Here is a 22,426-nt window from a genome sequence, read left to right on the forward strand (position 1 = left end):
TTTATAGAAGAGCACCAAAATCAAATACATATTTAGCTCTTGACCTGTAATTCTACTTTCAGGAATCATTCCTACAGATAAATGAATTATTATAAGCCATTAGGAATTGGCATAAACCAGTATGAACTGGCATGAGCCATTAGAAAAATACAATAAAAAGGTATAGTTAATAAGTCAATAGTAGAGAAAATGGAATAATAAGGAAAACTCAATTTACAAAAATAAAGAAAACAAAAAAAGTGGGAGTAAAAAAGAGATGGCAAAAGTAGAAAATAAGTGGTGATATTTAAATGTGACATATTAAATATAAATGATTTAAACATTAAAAGGCAAAGATTATCTGATTATATGCTAATTTTAAATATAAAGACACATATAGCTAAAAAGTAAAAATATGGAAAAATATATATCATGCAAACACTAATCAAAACAAAGCCTCAGTATGTAGATAAATATCAAACAAAGTTGACTTCAAAACAAGTAATACAAAGACAAATAAGGAGATAGTTGGTGCAAAAAAAAAGTTGGTGCAAAAGTAAGTGTGGATTTAGCATTGTTGAAACTTGCCCTTTCATACTGGAATACATTCTTAAATGAATGTGGTTATGTTATGCATCATTTTATTATACATTTCTCACTTTATGTTTTTTTGCTAATGACTTATTACTTGCTGTTTATTTGATATTTATTTTAGACGATGGAAATGATGTTAGACAAAAAGCAAATTCAAGTGATTTTCTTGTTCGAATTCAAAATGGGTGGTAAAGCAGCAGAGAGAACTCGCAATATCAACGCATTAGTCCCAGGAACTGCTAAAGAACATACAGTGCAGTGGTGATTCAAGAAGTTTTGCAAAGGAGACGAAAGACTTGTAGATGAGGGGCACAGGAGCCAGCCATAGGAAGTTGACAACAACCAATTGAGAGCAATCATCAAAGCTGATTCACTTACAACTACACAAAAAGTTGCCAAAGAACTCAGCATTGGCCATTCTATGGTTATTTTGCATTTGGTGCAAATTGGAAAGGTGAAAAAGCTCAATAAGTGGGTGCCTCATGAACTGACTGAAAATCAAAAAAATCATCATTTTGAAGAGTCGTCTTCTCTTATCATATGCAACAACAATGAACCATTTCTCAATCAAATTGTGATGGGCAGTGAAAAATGGATTTTATACAACTAGTGATGACCAGCTCAGTGACTGGACCAAGAAGAAGCTCCAAAGCACTTCCCAAAGCTGAACTTGCACCAAAAAAAGGTCATGGTCACTGTTTGGTGGTCTGCTGCCAGTCTAATCCACTACAGCTTTCTGAATCCTCCTGAAAGCATTACTTCTGAGAAGTATATTCAGAAAATCAATGAGATGCACCAAAAACTACAACACCTGCAGCCGGCATTGGTCAACAGAAAGGGCCCATTTCTTTTCTACAACAATGCCTGAACTGCACGTCACACAGCCAACACTTCAGAAGTTGAATGAATTGGACTATGAAGTCTTGCCTCATCCCCCATATTCACCTGACATCTTGCCAACCAACTACCATTTCTTCAAGCATCTCAGCAACTTGTTTTCAGGTACAAATCTGTAGGAAACTATTTCTATATTTTCTAAAATATACATCCAAGGGACTTGGACATATCATTGTTTAACTACAATAGGTGAGGTTGCTATTAAACCATTGTGCTAAATAAATGAACAGACACACCACATTTCTCAATTAAAAGTCTTAATTGTATTAATCCACTCATGTATTGATGGGCACTTGGGTTGTTTCCACATCTTTGCAATTGTGAATTGTACTGCTATAAACATTCAAGTGCAGATGTCTTTTTTATAGAATGTCTTTTGTTCTTTTGAGTAGATGCCCAGTAATGGGATTGCTGGATCAAATGGTAGATCTACTTGTATCTCTTTAAGGTATCTCCATATTGCTTTCCACAAAGGTTGCAGTAGTTTGCAGTCCCATCAGCAGTGTATGAGTGTTCCTATCTCTCCGCATTCATGCCAACATTTATTGTTTTGGGACTTTTTGATACATACATAATGAGTGTGATGCACACCATCTGGAAGATGGACATGCTTGAAGTTCTGACTGGGCGGGGGGGGGGGCGGGGGGGAGGACAAGGGCAATATACATAACCTAAACGTTTGTATACCCATAATATGCTGAAATTAAAAAAAAAGTCTTAATTGTAAAAGATGGAGAATTGGAGACTGTGTTAGTGTGCCTTACCCACTTGGGAAGAGCAAAATAGTGTGTAAAGATTAACTCTATGAACTTTTATCCAAGAAGGAACATGGGAGCCCAACAGAAAAAGCGAAAGAAACTTTGGGTACTTTCAAAAGAGTGGCAGGCAGCATCCCTCCCCCTGGGTCTGGCAAAAAACTGAGTCTTCAGCATGTGAAAAGGGTGATAGGTAGTCTCTGTGTGATATGCATTTTCACTGGGGAGCTCCTTGACCCTACCAGTGCTAGATCTGACTTGGCAGGAGGTGGGAGTCCATGGGAAGGAACAACATCAGAAAGTGTGTTGTGTGCGCTTGCAGATCCCAGCGCTAATTGAAGGAAGACTTTCCTGATCCTAACTCATAGCAGACCTCGTGGAAATCTGCCAGGTAACTTGGGCAGTGGTCACAGGTTGATAGAGGCCTCGTACTGAGATCTGCAATCTAATCTCAAGTGGGGACAAATCCCTGTGGCCAGAACTGAGAGGCAAGTGAGGTGTAGGCTCTTGCTTGCAGGTGCAAGAACTGGGCATTTGCCCAGACTGGGAGGAGTGTGGCCTGTGAACTATAATTTATGTCCTGAGTGGGGATTCTTGCTGCTTGGGACAATTCCCACAAAGTTAAGACTATTTATTACCAAGGAAATCTTACAGAGTCTGCATCATTCACCCACCACCCCCATCAGGGCTCATGCTTGCAACTGTCATTGGGAGACCTGAAAGGAGGCAAGTCAGGTCAAGCTCCACCCAGCTTCAACCCCTTTCAGGGCTGAGAGCCAAGCCAAGGCCACTGGCCTGACATATCAGGGAGTTTCTCCAGGTAAACAAAGACCAAACATTTACCCTACTGATACTGCCACAGGCAACTTTTACCTGCAAGCACCTGGAGGGTGAACTGCATAACACAATATAAACCTGCTGACACAAATGCACAGCATTTGGGAATGAGATAAACTTCTCAAGACCTCTGCCTCTCCATCTCTGCATGAGGCCAAGACCCTACTCACATGCCCAGTACACCATTATTATAATCAGCATTTGAGAAAACCACCATGCTAAAGCCACTAATAAATTCATACAGAGCTTTGGACCCCTGAAAGTACCCAGAGGCAAAGCCAAATGACCCTACTCAACGTACATTACAGTCACACCCTGAAAGCAGAAAAGAAGCAATCCTGTCCAAATGAAGGTAAATTCAAAAACAAGAAGTGACAATTTCTCCAGACAAGATGAAATCAGCACAATAATTCTGGCAGTATATACTCCCAAAGGATCACACTAGCTTTCTAACAATGGATCCTTACCAAAATGAAAATTCTGAAATGCAAGATAAAGAATTCAAAGTATGGATTATAAGGAAGCTCAATGAGATTTAAAAGAAATCTAAAAACCAATGCAAAGAAATCAGAAAATCAATTTAGGATATGAACAAGAAATTTAGCAAAGAGGTAGATATTTTAAAGAAAAAACAAACAGAACTTATGGAAATGAAAACTTCATTGAAGAAATTTAAAAATACAGTTGAAAACTACAACAGTAGACTAGATCAAGCAGAAGAAAAATATCTGAGAACTTGAAGACAGTTCTTTGGAATTAAACCAGTCAAACAAAACAAAAAAAAAAAAAAGAATTTTTTAACAGTGAACAAAGCCTTGGAGAACTATAGGATTATGTAAAGTATCTGAACCTATAAATAATAGATACTCCCAAGGGAGAACAAAAATCAAAGAGTTTGTACAATCTATTTGAGAGAATAATTGAGAAGAACTTCCTTAGTCTTGCTAGATTGTGTCTTGCATCCAGATATAAGAGAAAGAACTCCAGGGAAATATACTGCAAGAAGGATTTCATAAAGACATGTAGTTATCATACTGTCTAAAGTCAGTGTAAAGTAAAAAATATTCTAAAATCAGCAAGAGGAAAACACCTATAAAGGAAACCTCATCAGACTAACAGCAGACTTCTCAGCTGAAACCTTAAAAGCCAGAAGACTTCTTAAAGAGAAAAAAATTGACCATAAATTTTGTATCCTGAAGGAATAAGTTTCAGAAATGAAGGAGAAATAAAGTCTTTCTCAGACAAGCAAATGCTGAGGGAATTCATCACCATTAGACTGGGCCTACAAGAAATAGACCAGGAAGTTCTAAACATGAAAACAAAAGATCAATGCTTGCCATTAAAAAACATATGAAAATATAAAAATCACAAGTCTACTAAAACAATCACATATAAGAGACTACAAAGAAACTAGATAACAATTAACATTATGATAGAAACAAACATCACATATTATTATTAACATTGAATGTCAAAGGATTAAATGCTCCACTTAAAAGATACAGCTCAGTGGAATGGATTTAAAAATATGATTCAATCATGTGCTGCTTATAAGAAACCCACCTAACTAGTAAAGACACTTATAAACTGAAGGCAAATGAATGGAAAAAGATATTCCATGCAAACAGAAAAAAAGTGAACAGGAGTAGCTATGCTGATATCAAATAAAATAGATTTCAAATCAATAACAGTAAAAAAAAAGTTAAAGATGATCATTATATAATGATAAAGGGATCAATTCAACCAGAAGATATAAAAGTCCTAAATATATACACCCAACACCAGGGCATCCAAATGCATTAAAACATTACTAGACCTAAGAAAAGAGATAGACAGCAATACAATTAATATTGTGAAACTTTAACATCTCGCTGACAGCACTTGACAGATATCACAACAGAAAATCAATAAAGAAACACCAGACTTAAGTTGGACATTAGATTAAATGATCTAACTGACCTAACAGGACATTCTACCCAAGTACTGTAGAATATGCATTCTTCTCATCAACACACAGAACATTCTCTAAGATAGACCATATGTTAGACTATAAAACAAGTCTCAATAAATTTTAAAAAATCAAAATCATCAAGTATATTTTGGACCACAGTGTAATAAAATTAAAAATAAATTCTAAGAGGAATTCTTAAAACTACACAAATACATGGAAATTAAACATCCTGCTGCTGAATGATCTTTGGGTCAATGATGCAATCAAGATGGAATTTAAAAATGTTTTTAAATGAATGGTAATAATGACACAAGTTACCAAAATCTTTGGTATACAGCAAAAGCAGTGCTAAGAGGGAAGTTTATAGCACTAAATGCCTACATCAAAAGACAGAAAGATAACAGATTAGCAACCTAACCTAACATCACACTTCAAGGAACTAGAAAAACAAGAATAAACCAAACCCAAAGCTAGCATAAGATAAGAAATAACAAATATCAGAGCAGATCTAAACAAAATTGAACCAAAATACAATACAAAGGGTCAATAAAGCAAAAAGCTGTTTCTTTTAAAAGATAAATGAAATTGATATACCACTAACTAGATTAACCAAGAATAGAAAGGAGGGGATTCAAATAAACTCAATCAGAAATGATAAAAGGAGACATTACAATTGATACCACAGGAATACAAAAGATCATCTGAGACTACTATGGAAACCTCTACACACACAAACTAGAAAATCTAGAGGAAATGGATAACATCCTGGAAACATGCAACCCCCCAAGCTTAAATCGGGAAAAAACAGAAATCCTGAACAGAGCAATAATGAGTGGTGAGATTGAATCAATAATAAAAAAAAAATCTCCCAACAATAAAAATCCTAGGACCAGATGGATTCACAGCAGAATTCTATCAAAAGTACAAAGAACTAGTACCAGTCCTACTGAAACTGTTCCAAAAGATCAAGAAGGAGGAAATCTTCCCTAACTTACCTACAAAGCCAATATCACACCAATATCAAAGCCAGGAAATAACATAACAAAAAAGAATAAAACTGCAGACCAATATCCCTGATGAACATAGATGTAAAAATTCTCAACAAACTACTAGCACACTGAAGCCCACAGGACATCAAAAAAAAAAAAAAACCAATTCACCATGATCAACTGAGTTTCATCCTAGGGATGCAAGGATGGTTCAACATACCAAATCAATAAATGGGATTTACCATAAAAACAGAATTAAAACCAAAAACCATATGACCATCTCAATAGATGCAGAAAAAAGATTCAATAAAATCCAGCATTCATTCATGACAAAAAATAAAAAATCTCAACAAACTAGGCATAGAAGGAATATACATCAAAATAATAAAAGCCATATATGACAAACCCACAGCCAATATCATACTGAATGGGGAAAAGTTGAAATCATTTGCCATAAGAACTGAAACAGGACAAGGATGCCACTTTCACCACTCCTATTCAACATAGTACTAGAAGTCCTAGCCAAAACAGTCAGGCAAGAGAAAGAAATAAAGGACATCCAAATTGAAAAAGAGGAATTCAAATTGCCTTTGTTTGCCAATGTTATGATCCTATACCTAGAAAACCCTAAAGGCCCCTCCAAAAGACTCCTAGATTTGATAAGTGAATTCAGTAAAGTCTGAAGTTACAGAATTATTGAACACAAATTAGTAGCATTTCTATATGCCAATAATAACCAAGCTGAGAATCAAGTCAAGAATTCAATCCTATTTATAATACCTGCAAAAAACCCAAAATGTCTAGGAATATACTTAACCAAGGAGGTGAAAGATCTCTACCAGGAGAACTACAAAACACTGATGAAAGAAATCTATGACACAAAGAAATGGGAAAACATCTTATGCTCATATATTGCAAGAATCAATATTGTGAAAATGACCATACTGCCTAAAGTAATCTACAGAGTCAATGTAATTTTTATCAAAATGTCTTCATCATTTTTCACAGAATTAGAAAACACAAACCTAAATTTCACATGGAATCAAAAAAGAGCCCAAATAGCTAAAGCATTCCTAAACAAACAAACAAAAAAATCTGGAGGCATAACTACCCAACTTCAAATTATACTACATGGCTACAGTAACCAAAACAGCATGGAACTAGTATAAAAGTAGACACATAGATCAATGGAACAGAATAAGAAACCCAGAAATAAAACTACATACTTGCAATCAACTGATCTTCAACAAAGCATACAAAAGCATACACTGAGGAAATGACACCCAATTCAATAATGGTTCTGGGAGAATTGGATAGCCACATGTAGATGAATAAAACTGGATCCCTACCTCTCACCATATACAAAAACTAACTCAAGGTGAATTAAAGACTTAAATGTAAGACCTGAAACCATAAAAAGTCTAGAACAAAATCTAGGAAAAGTTATTCTCAACATTGGCCTAGGCAAAGAATTTATTACTAAGATTCCAAAAGCAAATGCAACAAAAATAAAAATAGACAAATAGGACTTCATTAAACTAAAAAGCTTCTGCACATCAAAAGGAATAATAAACAGAGTAAATAGATAACCTACAGAATGAAAGAAAATATTTGCAAACTAAACATCCTACAAAGGACTAATACTCAAAATCAACAAGACACTCAAAATCAACAGAACAACAAAAAAAACACATTAAAAACTAAGCAAACAACATGAACAGACATTTTTCAAATGGTCAAAAAAAATTAAAAATGCCCAAACATCACTAATCATCAGGGAAATATAAATTAAAACTACAGCGAGATATCACCTGTCAGAATGGCCACTATTAAAAAGTCAAAAACAATAGATGTTGGCACAGACGTGGTGATAAGGGAACACTTATACACTGTTGGTATATAACTTCTCTGAAGTTATATAGTAGTTAATATACAACTACACTGTTGGTGGTAATGTAAATTAGTACAGCCTCTGTGGAAAAAAGTATAGAGATTTCTCAAAGAACTAAAAGTGGAACTACCATTTGATCCAGCAATCCCACTACTTGCTGTCTACTCAAAGGAGAAGTCATTATATCAAAAAGACACCTGCACTCTTACGTTTATTACAGGACAATTCTCAATTGCAAACATATGGAATGAACATAAGTGCCCATCAACTGATGAATGGATAAAGAAAATGTGATGTGTGTGTGTCTATATGTACAAACACACATACACACACACACCATGGAATACTACTGAGCCATCAACAAGAATGAAATAGTGTCTTTATAGCAACCTGGATGGAACTGGAGGCCATTACCCTAAGTGAGGTAACTCATGGATGGAAAAACGAATACCAGATGTTGTCACTTGTAAGTGGGAGCTAAGCCATGGGTATGCAGTCATACAGCATGACATAATGGACAATGGAGACTCAGGAGTGGGAGGATGAGGAATGAAAAATTACCTACTTGGTAACACTTCACACTATTCAGGTGACAGATACACTAAAAGCCCAGACATCACCACTATACAATTCATCCATGTAACAAAAAGCCACCTGTATTCCCTAAATTTATTGAAATAAAAAAATAAAAATAAAAGCATACCATTTGCAATAACAACAAAAAATATAAAATAACCAGTAAAACATTTAACAAAAGATATGCATAACCATCATGGAAAAATACTATAAAGCTATGTTGAAAGACACTAAAGAAAACCTAAGTAAATTAAATGATGCATCATGATCATGGGATTCAATGCAACTCCAATCAAAATTCCAATAGGTTTCCTTTCTTTGACCTTTACAACAAGGTTGTAAAATTTATATAGAAGAATGGAAAGACTTCCCTAAAAGAGAAGGGAAAAGTAGGAATATTTGCTCCATCAAGACTTAAAAAGGTATTGTGAGAAAGACAGTGCAGTATGGTTCAAAAGATGGCTGGAACTAGAACAAATTGGAGAAGCTGGAAACAGATGCAGCACATACGAAAACTTCATTCATGTCAGAGTAGGATTGAAAATCAATGCAAAGTGGATAAACTGTTTAATAAATAGAACTGAAATAATTGCTTATCCAAATGGGTAAAAAAAAATGCAATTGGATCATTACCCTCACTATACATAGACAAAAATCCCAGATAAATTCAAGACTAACATGTGAAAGGAAAAATTATAATACTTTAAAAATATAATGTAGGAAATTATCTTTATGACCTCAGGTAGGAAAAAATTCCTTAAACAAAACTGAAGTGTGAAACACAGTGTAAAAACAAAGTGAGGTTTTGGGGGGGAAAATTCACAAATAAAAAAATAGCAGAACACACACAATCCCCCAAGTTCTTAACAGTCCATCAAGAGGCATGCTTAGGTGGGGCATGGAAAGCACTCCAGGACAGGGACTCAGCCCGAAATGCTCTATACAGGTGGACAGGTGATCGAGTGACAGGGAGATATTCCTTCTCAGAGAAGTGGATGAGTGAGGAAAGGGTCTCTGGGCTCAGGGGCTTGGATCATTCCTTTGTTCCTCACTCAAGCCCCCAGGTCCAGCTCTCCACTAAGCTGCTTAAAGGGGCTTGGAATTAAACCCCAGGACCATCCAGAATTTCTTTCCTCAGTGTGCAGAGGCCATGGCGTGTCATCCTGAGCAGGTGGCTGGCCATGGTACAGCTGTCTGCATATTGCATAGCAGACTGGACTGTGTGAAGTCTGGGTGGGGGGACAACGCAAAGGGAAAGGTTGGTGATGCTGGAGCAGATGCTGAGAAAGGGGAGGGAGGTACTGACCGTTATGAGGACCCCAAGGTACAGGCATGGAAGGCATTCTTCTCACTGCCTCTAATGTTGGTGCTTCTTCATGTCAGAAAAGCCATTTAAGAAACAAGGATCAAAGTCTTAGGTGTTATGGCTAGAGCTACTTAGAAAGATGCTAGACACTGGCATAGGGGAAATTATAAAAACTAAATCTTCAGTTTTTCAGTCTCTGCTAATGATGAGGACCTATGAGGTCCTCATAATGATCAGTACCTCCCTCCCCTTTCTTAAGAGGTTGCTTTTATAATTCCTGAGTTTCTACACATTGAAGTGAGAGTGTTGAAATTGAAAAACATAGAGGAAAAAATGATTATTTTCTGATGTCAAATAATATTTTATAATTGTTACAGCCATAGTGATAAGAATTTGTTATTATTAATTCCCATTGGTTGAATGCTATATGCCATGCGTTGTGCTAGATGTGCTACATATTTTGCCTTTAATATTCGTGACACCTGAAGTAGGTAAGTGAGAAAACTGAGATTCAGAGAGGTTAATTTGCACAGATTCACAGAACCAAAATGTAATAAAGCCAGTATTGTTTGGCTGCATAGTCCTATTCTTTTCTCTTCAACATCATTTAAATTTCTCTTTCTGAGTAAGGAATGGATATAAGAAAGATCTGAAATGAAAATACTAAGTCTCGAGCTCTTATAATGCTTCCCAGAGAGACAAGTTTTGTATACTTTCTTTCATCACACACACAACAAATGATCATCAAACTTTTCAGGGTTATGATTTTACATTATTTTCAAAGAATTCTCTTTATGTCACAATTTTATATGGCCTTTCTCAAAAACAGTATCTGCTGTGGTCCAAATGTATATGTCCCCCAAGATTATGGTATTAGGGGGCAGAGCCTTTGGGGAGGTGACTAGGTCATCATGATGGCATTAGTGTCCTTGTAAAGGAGACCTCAGAGAGCTGCCTGGCCTCCTGCCACCATGTGAGGACACAGCTAGGGGGCATTATCCATAATATCCTCCCCAGACTTGGACTCTGCTAACACCTTGATCTTGGACTTCTAGCCCCCAGAACAATGAGAAATAAAAGCTTGTGTTTTATAGGCCTCCCAGCTTATGGTATTTTGTTATAGCAGCCCAAATGGACTAAAACAGCACCGTTTATAAATATTGTACCAGATGTGTCCAAAATTATCTGGAAACTTCCAATTTTTGTCTTATAACTGTAAGTTGAAAGATAAAGATCATATATTCTAACATATGCTTTGCATTTAAATACATTAGATTATTCAATACCAGTAAGTATAGGTAAAACAAAACCCAGATCATTCATACTTGATAAAGTCAAATTATCCTGATCAATTGGTCACCTCCTTCCATTCCTAACTTCACCTGGGAGAAGTTTCCAGAGCAATCGGATCCTCCCAATTAAACCCCTTCACCTTAACTCTTCTCACATGAAATCCCTCCTGTTTTTTCTCTTCTTGATTTTCAATGCTGACTGATGCCATAGGCACCTGCAGGCATAGCTCGGCATTGAGAGAATCAGAGAAGGCAACTCACCTGTCATGTAGGGCATTTAGATGGTTATATGAAGAATAATAGGTGACTTTTCATTTGATCTTAGCTGGGGACAGGCTTCTGATCAACTAATAGCACAGTAAGGAAAACCCAGTAGTTAGCTCAAAAGATATTTGTTTGGGCAGGCATTTGGCACCAAAATGAAAAGTTGGCCTAGCCAGTAATTTTGAAGTCAGAATTTTAACCCACAGAAAGGAAACTGGTACATGTAAATGGCACTAGCTAAGCAGCAATTGCTCTGTGAGTCTTGAAACAGCAGTGAAACAATCTCCTATACTAGACACTAACCACGAGTTGGAGCCATTAGTATGTGACTCTGAACTTAATTAAAGCTCTAAAGTCTATACTTTTTATGATCCCTGACCTGTCCCAAATTATTGAGGCTTTACTAAAAGCACTATGCCTGTTCTGGGCATCAGCCTAATGTGAATTCTGGAAAGGATGTCTGTGTTTCTCTTACCGAAGATGGTGCTCCATCAACCCTCCATAGCTGATGTTTCTGCACCTGGACCCGGTGTTACAAAGAAGGCCTTGGACAAAGGGAAGAACACCCTGGCTCGGCAGATCCCGGGGCTGCAAGTAACCTGGATATAGAAGCAAAAAAGAAATGAGTCCTGACTCCTGCTCCTAGCAATGGAATTCCTGTTGAGTTAGAATTAATATTTCACATCAAATTATTATATTATCAACCCTGTTATTGATTTAAAGAAAATCTAAGGACAAAACAAACAAACAAAAAATGCTTTATACCTAAAATTCCCTCAGGGTCAGCACTCACCCTTCAAGGCAGAACGGCTCTAAGCAGCCAGTTGCATGATCCACTAGCTTCCCCACCCGCGGAGTGGCAATACCTCTGATGCCCAGGCAGGCCTCCAGACACGGCCTTCTAGAAGCAGGCTTTGGGCAGGAAGAATAAGAATGGATGCTTCCTCCCATTTCATATAAAAATCTAGGAGTTTTAGTTTTGACAAAAATTTCAAGTTCAGTACAACTTGAATTCTTAAATATTTGAGTGTGGTTGCTAAATATCGCACAATGCAAGAAAGTTTTTCTACACCGCATAGGAGTTTTCAGGACAAGAGTTGCTACAATAAGCCACCTCCCTTGAGAAAGGGCTGTTCACACTTGCCTCAGCTGCATCTGCCCTTCACACCACCAGGTGGATCTGGGGTGCTGATGCCTGCAGGTAACTTGGAAGTTCTGAGTCTAATATACTGTAGCTCATGAAACCCTGGCAACAGCCTTTCCCCTCAAATCTAGTTTGGTCTGGGAGATGATCTCACTCCCCAGAACTTGGAGACCCACTATGCCCAGCATTTAGCACGTAAAAGACATTCACTAAATGATGAATGAATGAATGAATGAATGAATGAATGAATGAATGAAAAAAAAATACATGAATCGACTTTTAACTAAGGGGGCAAATCAAGTTCTTAGCAGACGAATGGCCCAGTGCTCTAGAATAGGAGACCACAGAGGGATTGGGGGTTATATCTTGGCTAGAAATAAGAGGTGCATGACTTCCGTGTCCTACCTTTCTCAGAAAGACATCAGGAATGAAAGTCACCACAGTGGGGTGGCTCAGTGGGTCAGAGGTTTTGAGGACACTAGTTTTGGATACAATTTGTCTCCAAGACTACAAATTTGGCTTAATATTATTGGGTCACCTTGTAATACAAATAAGCAAGTGTGAAGTTCTTGAACATCTGATGGAACACAATGAAAAATGTGTTTTACAACCTCCGTCTTACTGATAACGATGCTGAGGTTCCAGGCATGTCTTCCCCAAGTCACACACTCCTGAGAATGACTCCAAGTCGAACACTCATTCCCCCACACCTTACCATGTCCCCAGGGAGCAGCCCTGGATGGAGGTGCCTGTCGGCGCCCCAGCATCACCGGGGCCCATCAGAGACCAGGCGTGCTTTCCCAGGCTGCTGTGTCCCTGACCACTCCCTCTCCTCCTGGTCCATGGCAGTGGGAACACAAAGGCCACTCAGCCCCGCCCAGCAGAGCCTTCACAGCCGCGTGTAGCTCGAGGGAGCAGCTGCACCCGGGCTTATTCTGGCTGCGCCCTGTGCCTGTCTCCCTGCGCATGCAGCCCGCCGGGACGCGGGCCGGACTCCACCAGCACAGACGGTATTTTACTTGGGCAGATGGATCAACATAGCTTCTCAGGCTTCTATTTTTAATCTCTCAAGGTACATAATTGTAAATTTCACTTTCTATGCAAGGAATCTTAACTTTAGAAGATTATTTATTCCTAGGGAAAATATGCATATACGCAGTCTTAGGCTTTGTTTTAAATCCTCAAATCCACCCGACCTTTTCTAAGGTATTTTCAGGCAGAGCACAAGAAGGGGAGCAAGCTCTCCTGCGCCCGGACAGGTCCTTACTTCAGGCACCAGAAACAGCCAGCTCGTGACGAAAGGTGTGTTTCCCTGGTGTGACGTCTATGTCCCATCTCTCTCAGGACCATGAGGAATGGTGGCTGCCACAGTGAGATGTTCAGTGGGTCAGAAATTGAGGACTCCAGCCCTGGACACACTGCCTCCAAGACTAAGAATCTGACTGGCACCATCGGGCCACCCCAAGACAGCAGGACGTGAGGGAGGGGGACGAATGTTTGTGGGTCATCTCTGTGCCAGGCCCCATCCTGGCTGCATGCTCGTGACCGGCTTTCTTGCCGAGTCCTCGAGGCAGCCCTGGGAGGCAGGAGAAAGCAGCCGTCTTTACAGGGAGGAAGCTCACGGAGGCTACGCCCCATGCCCGTGCCCTCAGAGCTGGTGGGTGCCACAGTGGAGCTTCAACACGTGGTCCTTCAACAGTTTTGGCTCTTGGATCCCTCTGAGACTCTGACAAATCCTTCCCTTCCTCAAAATGCTCATCTGCATCAACCTCTAGGAAACATTTCCAGTGTTTCCTTAGGTCACATCTTTGTTGGACTGCACTCCTGGTACAAAGCCAGAGCTTGAGAAGTGTTTAAGAAATGGATAGAAACGTTGGGGATAAGGAACATCACAAGATGCTCTTTCCATATGGAAAAGCAGCACTCTGGCTGTTGCCATTGTCCCCCCCGGCCTGGCCCTCAAATGTGCTCTTCCATGTCCTGGGTGTCCTGTCTTCTGTGTCTCCTCCTTAGGAGTCCTCGTCTATGTGCTTCCAGACTTGTCATCGGACTGACGCAGCTGCTCAGCCTGATGAGCCCACATGACACAGGTCCCCGAACCCCCACTCAGTCTGCACACCTTCAATTTGGGTGAGGGCGTGTGCTTCACCCAGTGGCCCCAGTCAGAGGCCTCTCTCTTCTCCTGCACCCCACCAGTTGTTGCTCCTTTCAATCCTCCTCCTTCATGTCCATCCAGTGTGCTCTTTCCCCTTATCCACGCCACAACCATCTCTTTCCAGGTTACTCAAGAGCTCCATAAACTGATCTTGCATCTTCCAGTGCTGCTCTCCCCAACCCAAGTTCCACCTCTGCCAGCATCCAGACCAGGACCCCTAAATGCCCATCTTTTTATGATCTTGCCTGAAGCCTTTCGACGGCTCCTCGGCGCTCTCTGAGAGTGCACTGTCCTCCACACCACACCACACCCTTCAATCCATCTGACCCTGCTGACCCCCAGCCACATCTCTGCTTCTTGGTCACAACGAACTGCTTTTGTTCCCCTTCGGGCCTTGGCCCTTGCTGTCCTCCCTGCCTAGACCATTCCTCTCCTGCACCCCTTACTGACAAAGCTGCACGCGGCCAGTTCTTCAGCAGCCCTTCCCTAGAACGGGTTGGCCACCCTCCTACGTGCTCACACGGCCCCAATACGAAACCCGTCATGACAGCTTTCCCATCATATTGTGACAGTCTGGCCCTACAGTAAGTTCAGTAAAGGAGGGAAAATACCTGTCCACAATTTCATCCTCAGCAAGGACTGAAACACAAAAGGCACTCAATACATATTTCCTGAATGGATAAATTAATTAATAAAGTAGGAACCCAGAAAGGCTTTCCAACATTTCCTCAATGCAGTTTTACTAAAATGGTGTCACCATTTTCTGCAATATACAATAGAGTCCCAAAAAACAAATATAAACCATTGGGACTATTCCTTTTTGTATGTGTAAAACCTGAATATAGCTGATGCACTATTTTGGATAAATCTCAACGTTTCATAATCCTTTATTCATGTTAAATAGAATCAACCACATTATATATATTTTAAGTGGCATAGTCTGACAGAAGCTAAACAGGCCATTGTTTTTCAAGGAATGAAGCTATTGAGGTTTCAAACCAGATTAACAAAATGGCCTGTCTAACCATGTTCCTGGAACATAGGATGTTATCAATAACAGCTTATTGGTGCAACACCACCATGATTGTCATCATCATGGTTATCACTATCATCACCATCACCATCACCATCTCCATCATCACCATCATCATCTCTATCTTCACTGTCATCATCATCATCACTATCATCACCTCCATCATCACTATCAATATATTGTTGGTTAACTGTGAAATACATCTCCCACTTTTCCTTCTTCTACTCTTCCTATATGTATAATAGTTTACATGCTCATGCCCAAATTGTGTCAGTTAGTTGGAAGAAGAAGTCTATCTGCTAGATTGAGTAAATGCATATGAATATCATTCTTAAAAGAAAAAATCTACATTGTAGCTTATGGGCACATGACTAAGATACATTGCAATTGTCATAACAAAACCCTATCTATTCATTCCACTCAGAATTCATAGTTTACAAAGAACAGAAGAAAGCATACTATTTTTTTTCTCTCTGAAGGTTTGTAATTCAAAAAATGTATTAAAAAGTCAAACTTACAATTGTCTCTGTGTCTGGGAGGTTCTTGAAGACGAAGTACTGTCAGAATCATGAACAGGATACATGGCCAGAAGAATTCAGCAAGGGAAAGGACCTAGGGACATTTAAAAAAAAAAAATAGTACTTGAATCAATTGCAAAGCTTTACAATATTTCTATCCCTTGAAGGAGTTTATCATAATCCTTACTATGTGTCTCTTAGAACAATCATTTGGGACAGAGGCCCACAGAGAAGCCTAGCTCATTCGTCACTGCATCCACATCTGTGACTGCGTCATCTCCCTGGCCTTCTCCCACCAGACCTGACTTCTGCCTAGTCCCTTTTTCTGCACATTTTTATTGATTACAGAACTTATGACATTAAAGAAATTAATGACTTCACTCGTATTTCCCACACTGCAACAAATCAAATCTTATTTTTCTAATTTCTTTAATATTCCTGACTTTTCCATCCAAACAGATATTTTGCCAGCTTTGGTGGTAGCACTCATTTCTCATTTACCTTCATCGTATGCATATTTTTCAATATTGCCAAATGAGGTTCATAACTATCAGCTTGCTAATTGCATAACATTTGTACCAAATGGATATATCATAATTCTCATACCTATTCTTCTAACAAAGAACATTTTTGTGCATAAATAATTTTTCTTTTGAATTACTTTCTTAAGATTGGAATAAATGCCTAAAACTAAGATTTTTGGAGTCAAATATCTTGACACATACTACAAAAGAGCTACCCAAAAGGATTGCAATAATTTGTACGATCCTGAATTTTCAAAGTTAAAAAGAACTGCCATTGATACATGAAATTTAATTATTTGAGGAAGAAATACCACCTGTATTTCTTATAGCCCAAAGAAAAATTAAATGTACAAAAGCCTTGATTATCATAAAATTATTTTTATTGTTATCATTCTTCACTTGTTTTTATGGTAGATAATCTTCTATTCACTTCAGGTGATATCCATTTACAAAAATGAAAGTTTATAGCCAGACACAAAACAGGCAAGGTATTGAATAAATGCACACACAAAAACCTAAAAATCTTCAAGTTGAGGATGTTCAGTCAAACACTGCAGAGGATGTCTTACTGTTTCAGACTCACAGTTATAGTGCTTTGAACTAAAGTGAACTTCTGGTAGCATTTGCTCCTTTAGTCCTTACACTGCTGTGGTCATACCCCACTGTCCTAATCCTTCCCTGTAAGCAGATCTAAATGTGAACAGGTGAGTGGCCTGAATCCATCAAGACAAAACACAGGTGGAAATCAGTGTTTCAATCCCTGGTGTAATTAAAGAAGAAAAGAAAGCACTCTCTTTGAAATCGTCCATGAGGAAGTATTTCTTGTGCCAAAAAGTGCATCATGATAAAAAGTTTTCTGAGAAAGTGCTGAAACCCAATATCACACATTCTGATAGAGAAAATGTCTGTGGGAGGGCACCCCCTGGTTCAAGGGTTCTAATTAAACTAGAAAGAAAGGACGAGGACACTCAGGAGATTGTAGTTCATTTAAGTCGTTTTGGTCATTCTCTGTAACAATTAATAACTTATTGGAGTATTGGGGTAGGGAGGTGGTGGGGAAAGATTCAATAATTAATTCTGGGTGAACATAAACTAGCAAAATTTAGAATGTACCTCATATTAAACAATAACTTGATACCATAAAGAAGAATAAATAATTTTTTATTCTTTTTCATTTTTAATAACATATGATAGCTATTTTTAAGACAGAGCTATAAAGAAAACAGATAATGGTTTATAGACCCAAGACTTATTTGTCTAACAACTTTTGATATTATAAATAAATAAATAAGCATATGCATGGTTAGGAAATTTTGAAAGTACAGAAAGATTACAACTACTCTCCCAACACATAAATTATCTTAAGAGTTCACTTATAAAAAACATATATAATCATAACTAATGTTTTTAGAAACAGTTTTTCATATGAGCACTTCTAGATGTGCCTAACTGCTTTAAAAGACTACATAATGTTCTACTGTAGGATTTAATTTATTTAACCAATTTTCTAGTTATGGAAATATGCATGGTTTTCTATTTGGGGCCAGTGATATCATGAGTCTCCTTTCCATGTTTGACTTTTGTAATGAGGGTGTTTTGTTATATCTATCTAAATTAAAAATCCACATTAAAAATGTTAGACATTTTGGCTCAGTAATCCCATTTAGCAATGTTACTTCACAGGTACATTTATAAAAGCCAAACATGTTAATCATCATTCAGTCCAATAACACTCTCAGTAGTACCTGGGATTAACAAACTTTTAATTTTTTGTCAAGCTAATATAAAAAATATAACAATAAATTTATTTAATTATTAAGATCAAGTGTTTTTCATAAATTAAGTATGTAATAATTCCTTCTCCCTTAACTCCCTGTTCTTTCAGGTGCCTATTTTTCAATTAAATTGTTCTTTTCTTTTAACTGACTTATAAACCATCATTTTCTATTTTTTTAATTAAAGAATTAAGCCCTTTCTTGGCTTAAAGTATTATGAATATTTTCCCCATTTTTTTGTCTTTTTATTGTATAAATCTTTTATGTAATCAATTTGTCAATTTTTTTATTTATTGTACCTGAATTTTTTTCCATACACAAAGGCAATATAATTTAAAGGACCCCATCAGAGCCAAATTATAATAGTCAGTGGCAACTCTAAAATTCCAGATATTTATCAGTCTAGTCTTTAAATCAAAGACAAATCTCTAGTTTCAAATGGAAATAACATTGGTAAAAAAATAAAACCCTACATCGTACCATTGAGAAATTTCTCTGAGGATCTTGAAATAAAAATAGAACTCCAATTAAACCTACAAACAAAAAGCAAAAAAAAAAAAAAATCCACAATATCTCAGAGTTTTTTATTTACAAGCTAGTCACTGAACTTTCTTAAAAAGACAATAGGAAAAATCTTTCATTGTTTCAGATTTGAAACTACTTCATTCAAGAGAAAAGTCTCCAGACAGCCAGTTCTGCTGTGTCATTGTCCATTGTGAGTGAGTGAATCGCCTCCTTTCATGAGACTATTTCTCTGCAGGGCTGCAGAAGCAGCCTTCCCTTTCTCATCACATTTTTATATCATGTTTTCCATTCTTGCGTGTCATTATTATCCTCAAATCTTCCTTAACGTTGTTAATGTTACCCCTGTTAAGTGGAATGCTTTCTGGTTAATGTTAGAGCTTTGCCGTGTCTCCCACACGCCAGGCCCTCCGGTGTGGGCATCTTACCACCAGCAACTGACCTGAGCAAAAACTAGTACTCGTGCTGTCCAAAGGCACACAAGTAGATGCTGTCCTGGGCTCTGCTCTCAAGAAAAATACTCATCTGGTAAACCTATCAGTGCTTAGAAAACAGTAGCCTCCCTTCCAAACAACCATGAGCCCTCTGCTCTGCTGGGAGGGAGGCTCTCCCAGGAGAGGGTGGCCGTGCTCAGTCCCACACCCTGAGCTTCTCGTCCCCACACACCTCTCACCCGGCTTTCCTGGATGACCAGGTCCCTGTCCCATTCCCCATGCCTCTCACACTGTAGCCTGAGGGTGAATATAAACCTTCCTGTGGTTCCTTCAGCACAGCTGAGACACAGTGGCATTTGGGGAGGCCTTAGCAACACATACATGGGAAATGTACACCCCGGTAAAACAAAGTCATGTACTGAAACTTTTTCACAGACTTTTTCTTCTCCCAGACAAAATTACGGAGGAAAGAGAAAAGAGGGAAATATTTGTCTTTGCCTAATACAAAAACATAAAATAAGTCAAGTAACAAGCTTTTAGAGCAGATAAGACAAGATCGCCATGGCTCAGGCCTCAATCAGCCCAGCATCTCTAAAGCCATAATGATGCACCCTCAGGATCCTGGTGACTTTCCCCAATATCCACATCTTTGGGGACAAACACCCCAAAGGAGTCTCCCTATCTTCTTCTTCTAACAGAGGAGGTGGGACACTGCTGCTGGGAGTGATCAAATGGAACGAGAAGTGAACAGTGAGGCTGACTCTGTTGGGAAGCTCTCCAGGGCTACACACTGAAATGCAAAAAGAATTCAAAGTTGGGGAACAATATCCCCAACTAGGTGGAGCAAGCCAGGTACAAAACAGGCTTGTCAAAATGTCGAAAGAGAGCACAGAGCCCAACTAGTCTCATGAAGTTTGCATCTCAACTCAGATGATTCCCCTCCCACTTCTCCAATATCATCTGGGCCGTTTTCTCCTGCTACAGAAACCTGGAGCATACAGGATGAGCTCAGAGATCACACTGGAGACTAAAGGGGAAATCAGACTATTCCAAGACTTATTGAAACGAGAGTCAAGAACAAACATAGTACCTGGGCTGAGCTGCCCAAGTATGAGTCAGATGAAAAGAGAGAGTGTAGCAGCTGTCTAAATATACTGAAACAAACAAACAAAAAAGCAAGTAAAAGAAAGTCACAGAGCATGACTAGAAAAGAAACAACTCAAAGAAAATGAAAAATTTCTTTGCAATTGATTTATTATTAAGAACAATTTAACAAGAGCAAACATTCAGAAATAAAAGTTCAAAAAAATGATAAATAAATGAAAAGAGTGGTTGTGGATCTAAGGAAAAAATAACGACAACAAAAAGTCAAGTCGTCACTGTGGAATTCTAAATGATTTATGAACCATAAAAAGAATATACACACTAGTGAAATTTAAATTTCTGAAACAAAGAAACAGTGTGAAATAACAACAGTGATATTTTTAAAACATTTTTAAAGGCAAAAATATTAAGAAATGAAAGCTAATATATTTGAAAAATAAATACTACACAACATAAGTATAATTGTCATCCCTGAAATAGAGAATCCCCGTGAATGGAACAAAAAATATGGGCAAATATATAACACAGGAGAATTTCCCTTAACATAGAGAAGAAGAAGACTGAAAGAGTCAGTATACTGTATTTCAGAAAGAAAAAAAAAGCCATAGTTAAACTAAGCTATTGAATTTCAAAGATAAAGTAAAAATATTGCAGATATCTAGACAGAAAAAATAGTAATAACTAACAAGAAGGAGAAAAATCAGGCTATCCTCAAACATGTCTTAAAACACTCAATGTTAGATACCCAATGCATCAATATTTACAAAGTTCTAAAAGGAAGAAGGTATGATTTTTAAAAGCTACCCAACCAAAATGGCCCTTAAACAAAAAGCAATATACATATATTCTCAAGGATGGAAGAACACAGATAACATGTTAACTGTAAACACTGAGGGGGGGGGGGAACTTGACAGTGAAATCCAGACCAGATGAAAATGGGACAAAATTAAAAATCGATTAACATCACTTCTGTTCCCAGCAGTACAGTGACTAGAAACAACAGGGCCACGCCTGCCAAGACAATGTAGTTTTTGTTATATTGCTGGTCTTACTAGAAGTAAAAAAAAAAAAAAAAAAAAATTCCAAAGAACTAAGGGGAGGAGACTGACCAAAAAAATAAATTTAAAAAAAAGGTCAGGAGCTGAGTCTTTAAATGTAAGATTGAAGGGGAATGGAAAGAAACCCGGATGGGGCAATATTTAAATAACTAATTGCTGAAAACTTTTTGTAACATATAAAAGACACAAATTCATAAAGAAAATACATTTACTAGAAAAGATAAATTCACACTAAAACATGGTGTAGTGAAAGGTTTATTTAGAGAAGATCTCAATAGTACTTCAAGAAAGAAACACACACTACCTCAAAGGAATAATTAGAATTATCAAAGACACATCAAAAGCAAGAAGCCAGATGACAGTAAAATATCTTTAGACCACTGAGAGAAATTCTGTTAATCTAGACTTGTATACCCAGAAAAATGATTTTTTAAGAATTGGGTAAAAAATTTTTCAGTTAGTCAGAAACTAAATTATCCAACAACAGACCTACATTTTAAAAACTTTCAAATAATATGCTTTAATTTCAAATAATGCTTGGATTAAACTCACTATTTGAAAGACAAGGATTTTCAAGCTAGATTTTATAGAAAAAAATGCCATATGCCATTTAGAATATATAAGACTAAAATATAAGGACACAGAGTGGTTGAAAGTAAAGAGATGGAAAAGATATAGTAGGTAAATGTTAAACAAATTAGCTATGTTAATATCAGACAAATATTTTAAGATAAGGAATGTTGTTGTATAGAGGATCACTGTATATAAAAAGACTGATACAACAAAAATATGTAATAATTTTATGCATGTATATATTTAAGAAAATAG

General features: G+C 37.7%; 1 protein-coding gene and 1 long non-coding RNA gene across 2 annotated transcripts in view; one reads left to right on the forward strand and one right to left on the reverse strand.

Moving 5' to 3' along the window:
* ABCA13 (ATP binding cassette subfamily A member 13) overlaps positions 1 to 22,426 on the reverse strand; it is a 470,652-nt gene that overhangs the window by 437,861 nt on the left and 10,365 nt on the right. Inside the window, 2 exon segments of the mRNA XM_020289932.2 lie at positions 11,807 to 11,930; positions 16,182 to 16,275. Coding sequence (XP_020145521.2) covers positions 11,807 to 11,930; positions 16,182 to 16,275 — 218 coding nt within the window.
* Positions 1 to 22,426, forward strand: part of LOC142872889 (uncharacterized) — a 65,670-nt gene that overhangs the window by 32,885 nt on the left and 10,359 nt on the right. The gene's annotated exons all lie outside the window — the stretch shown is intronic.

The sequence above is a fragment of the Microcebus murinus genome, chromosome 9, assembly GCF_040939455.1.
Source record: "Microcebus murinus isolate Inina chromosome 9, M.murinus_Inina_mat1.0, whole genome shotgun sequence".
Classification (NCBI taxonomy): domain Eukaryota; kingdom Metazoa; phylum Chordata; class Mammalia; order Primates; family Cheirogaleidae; genus Microcebus; species Microcebus murinus.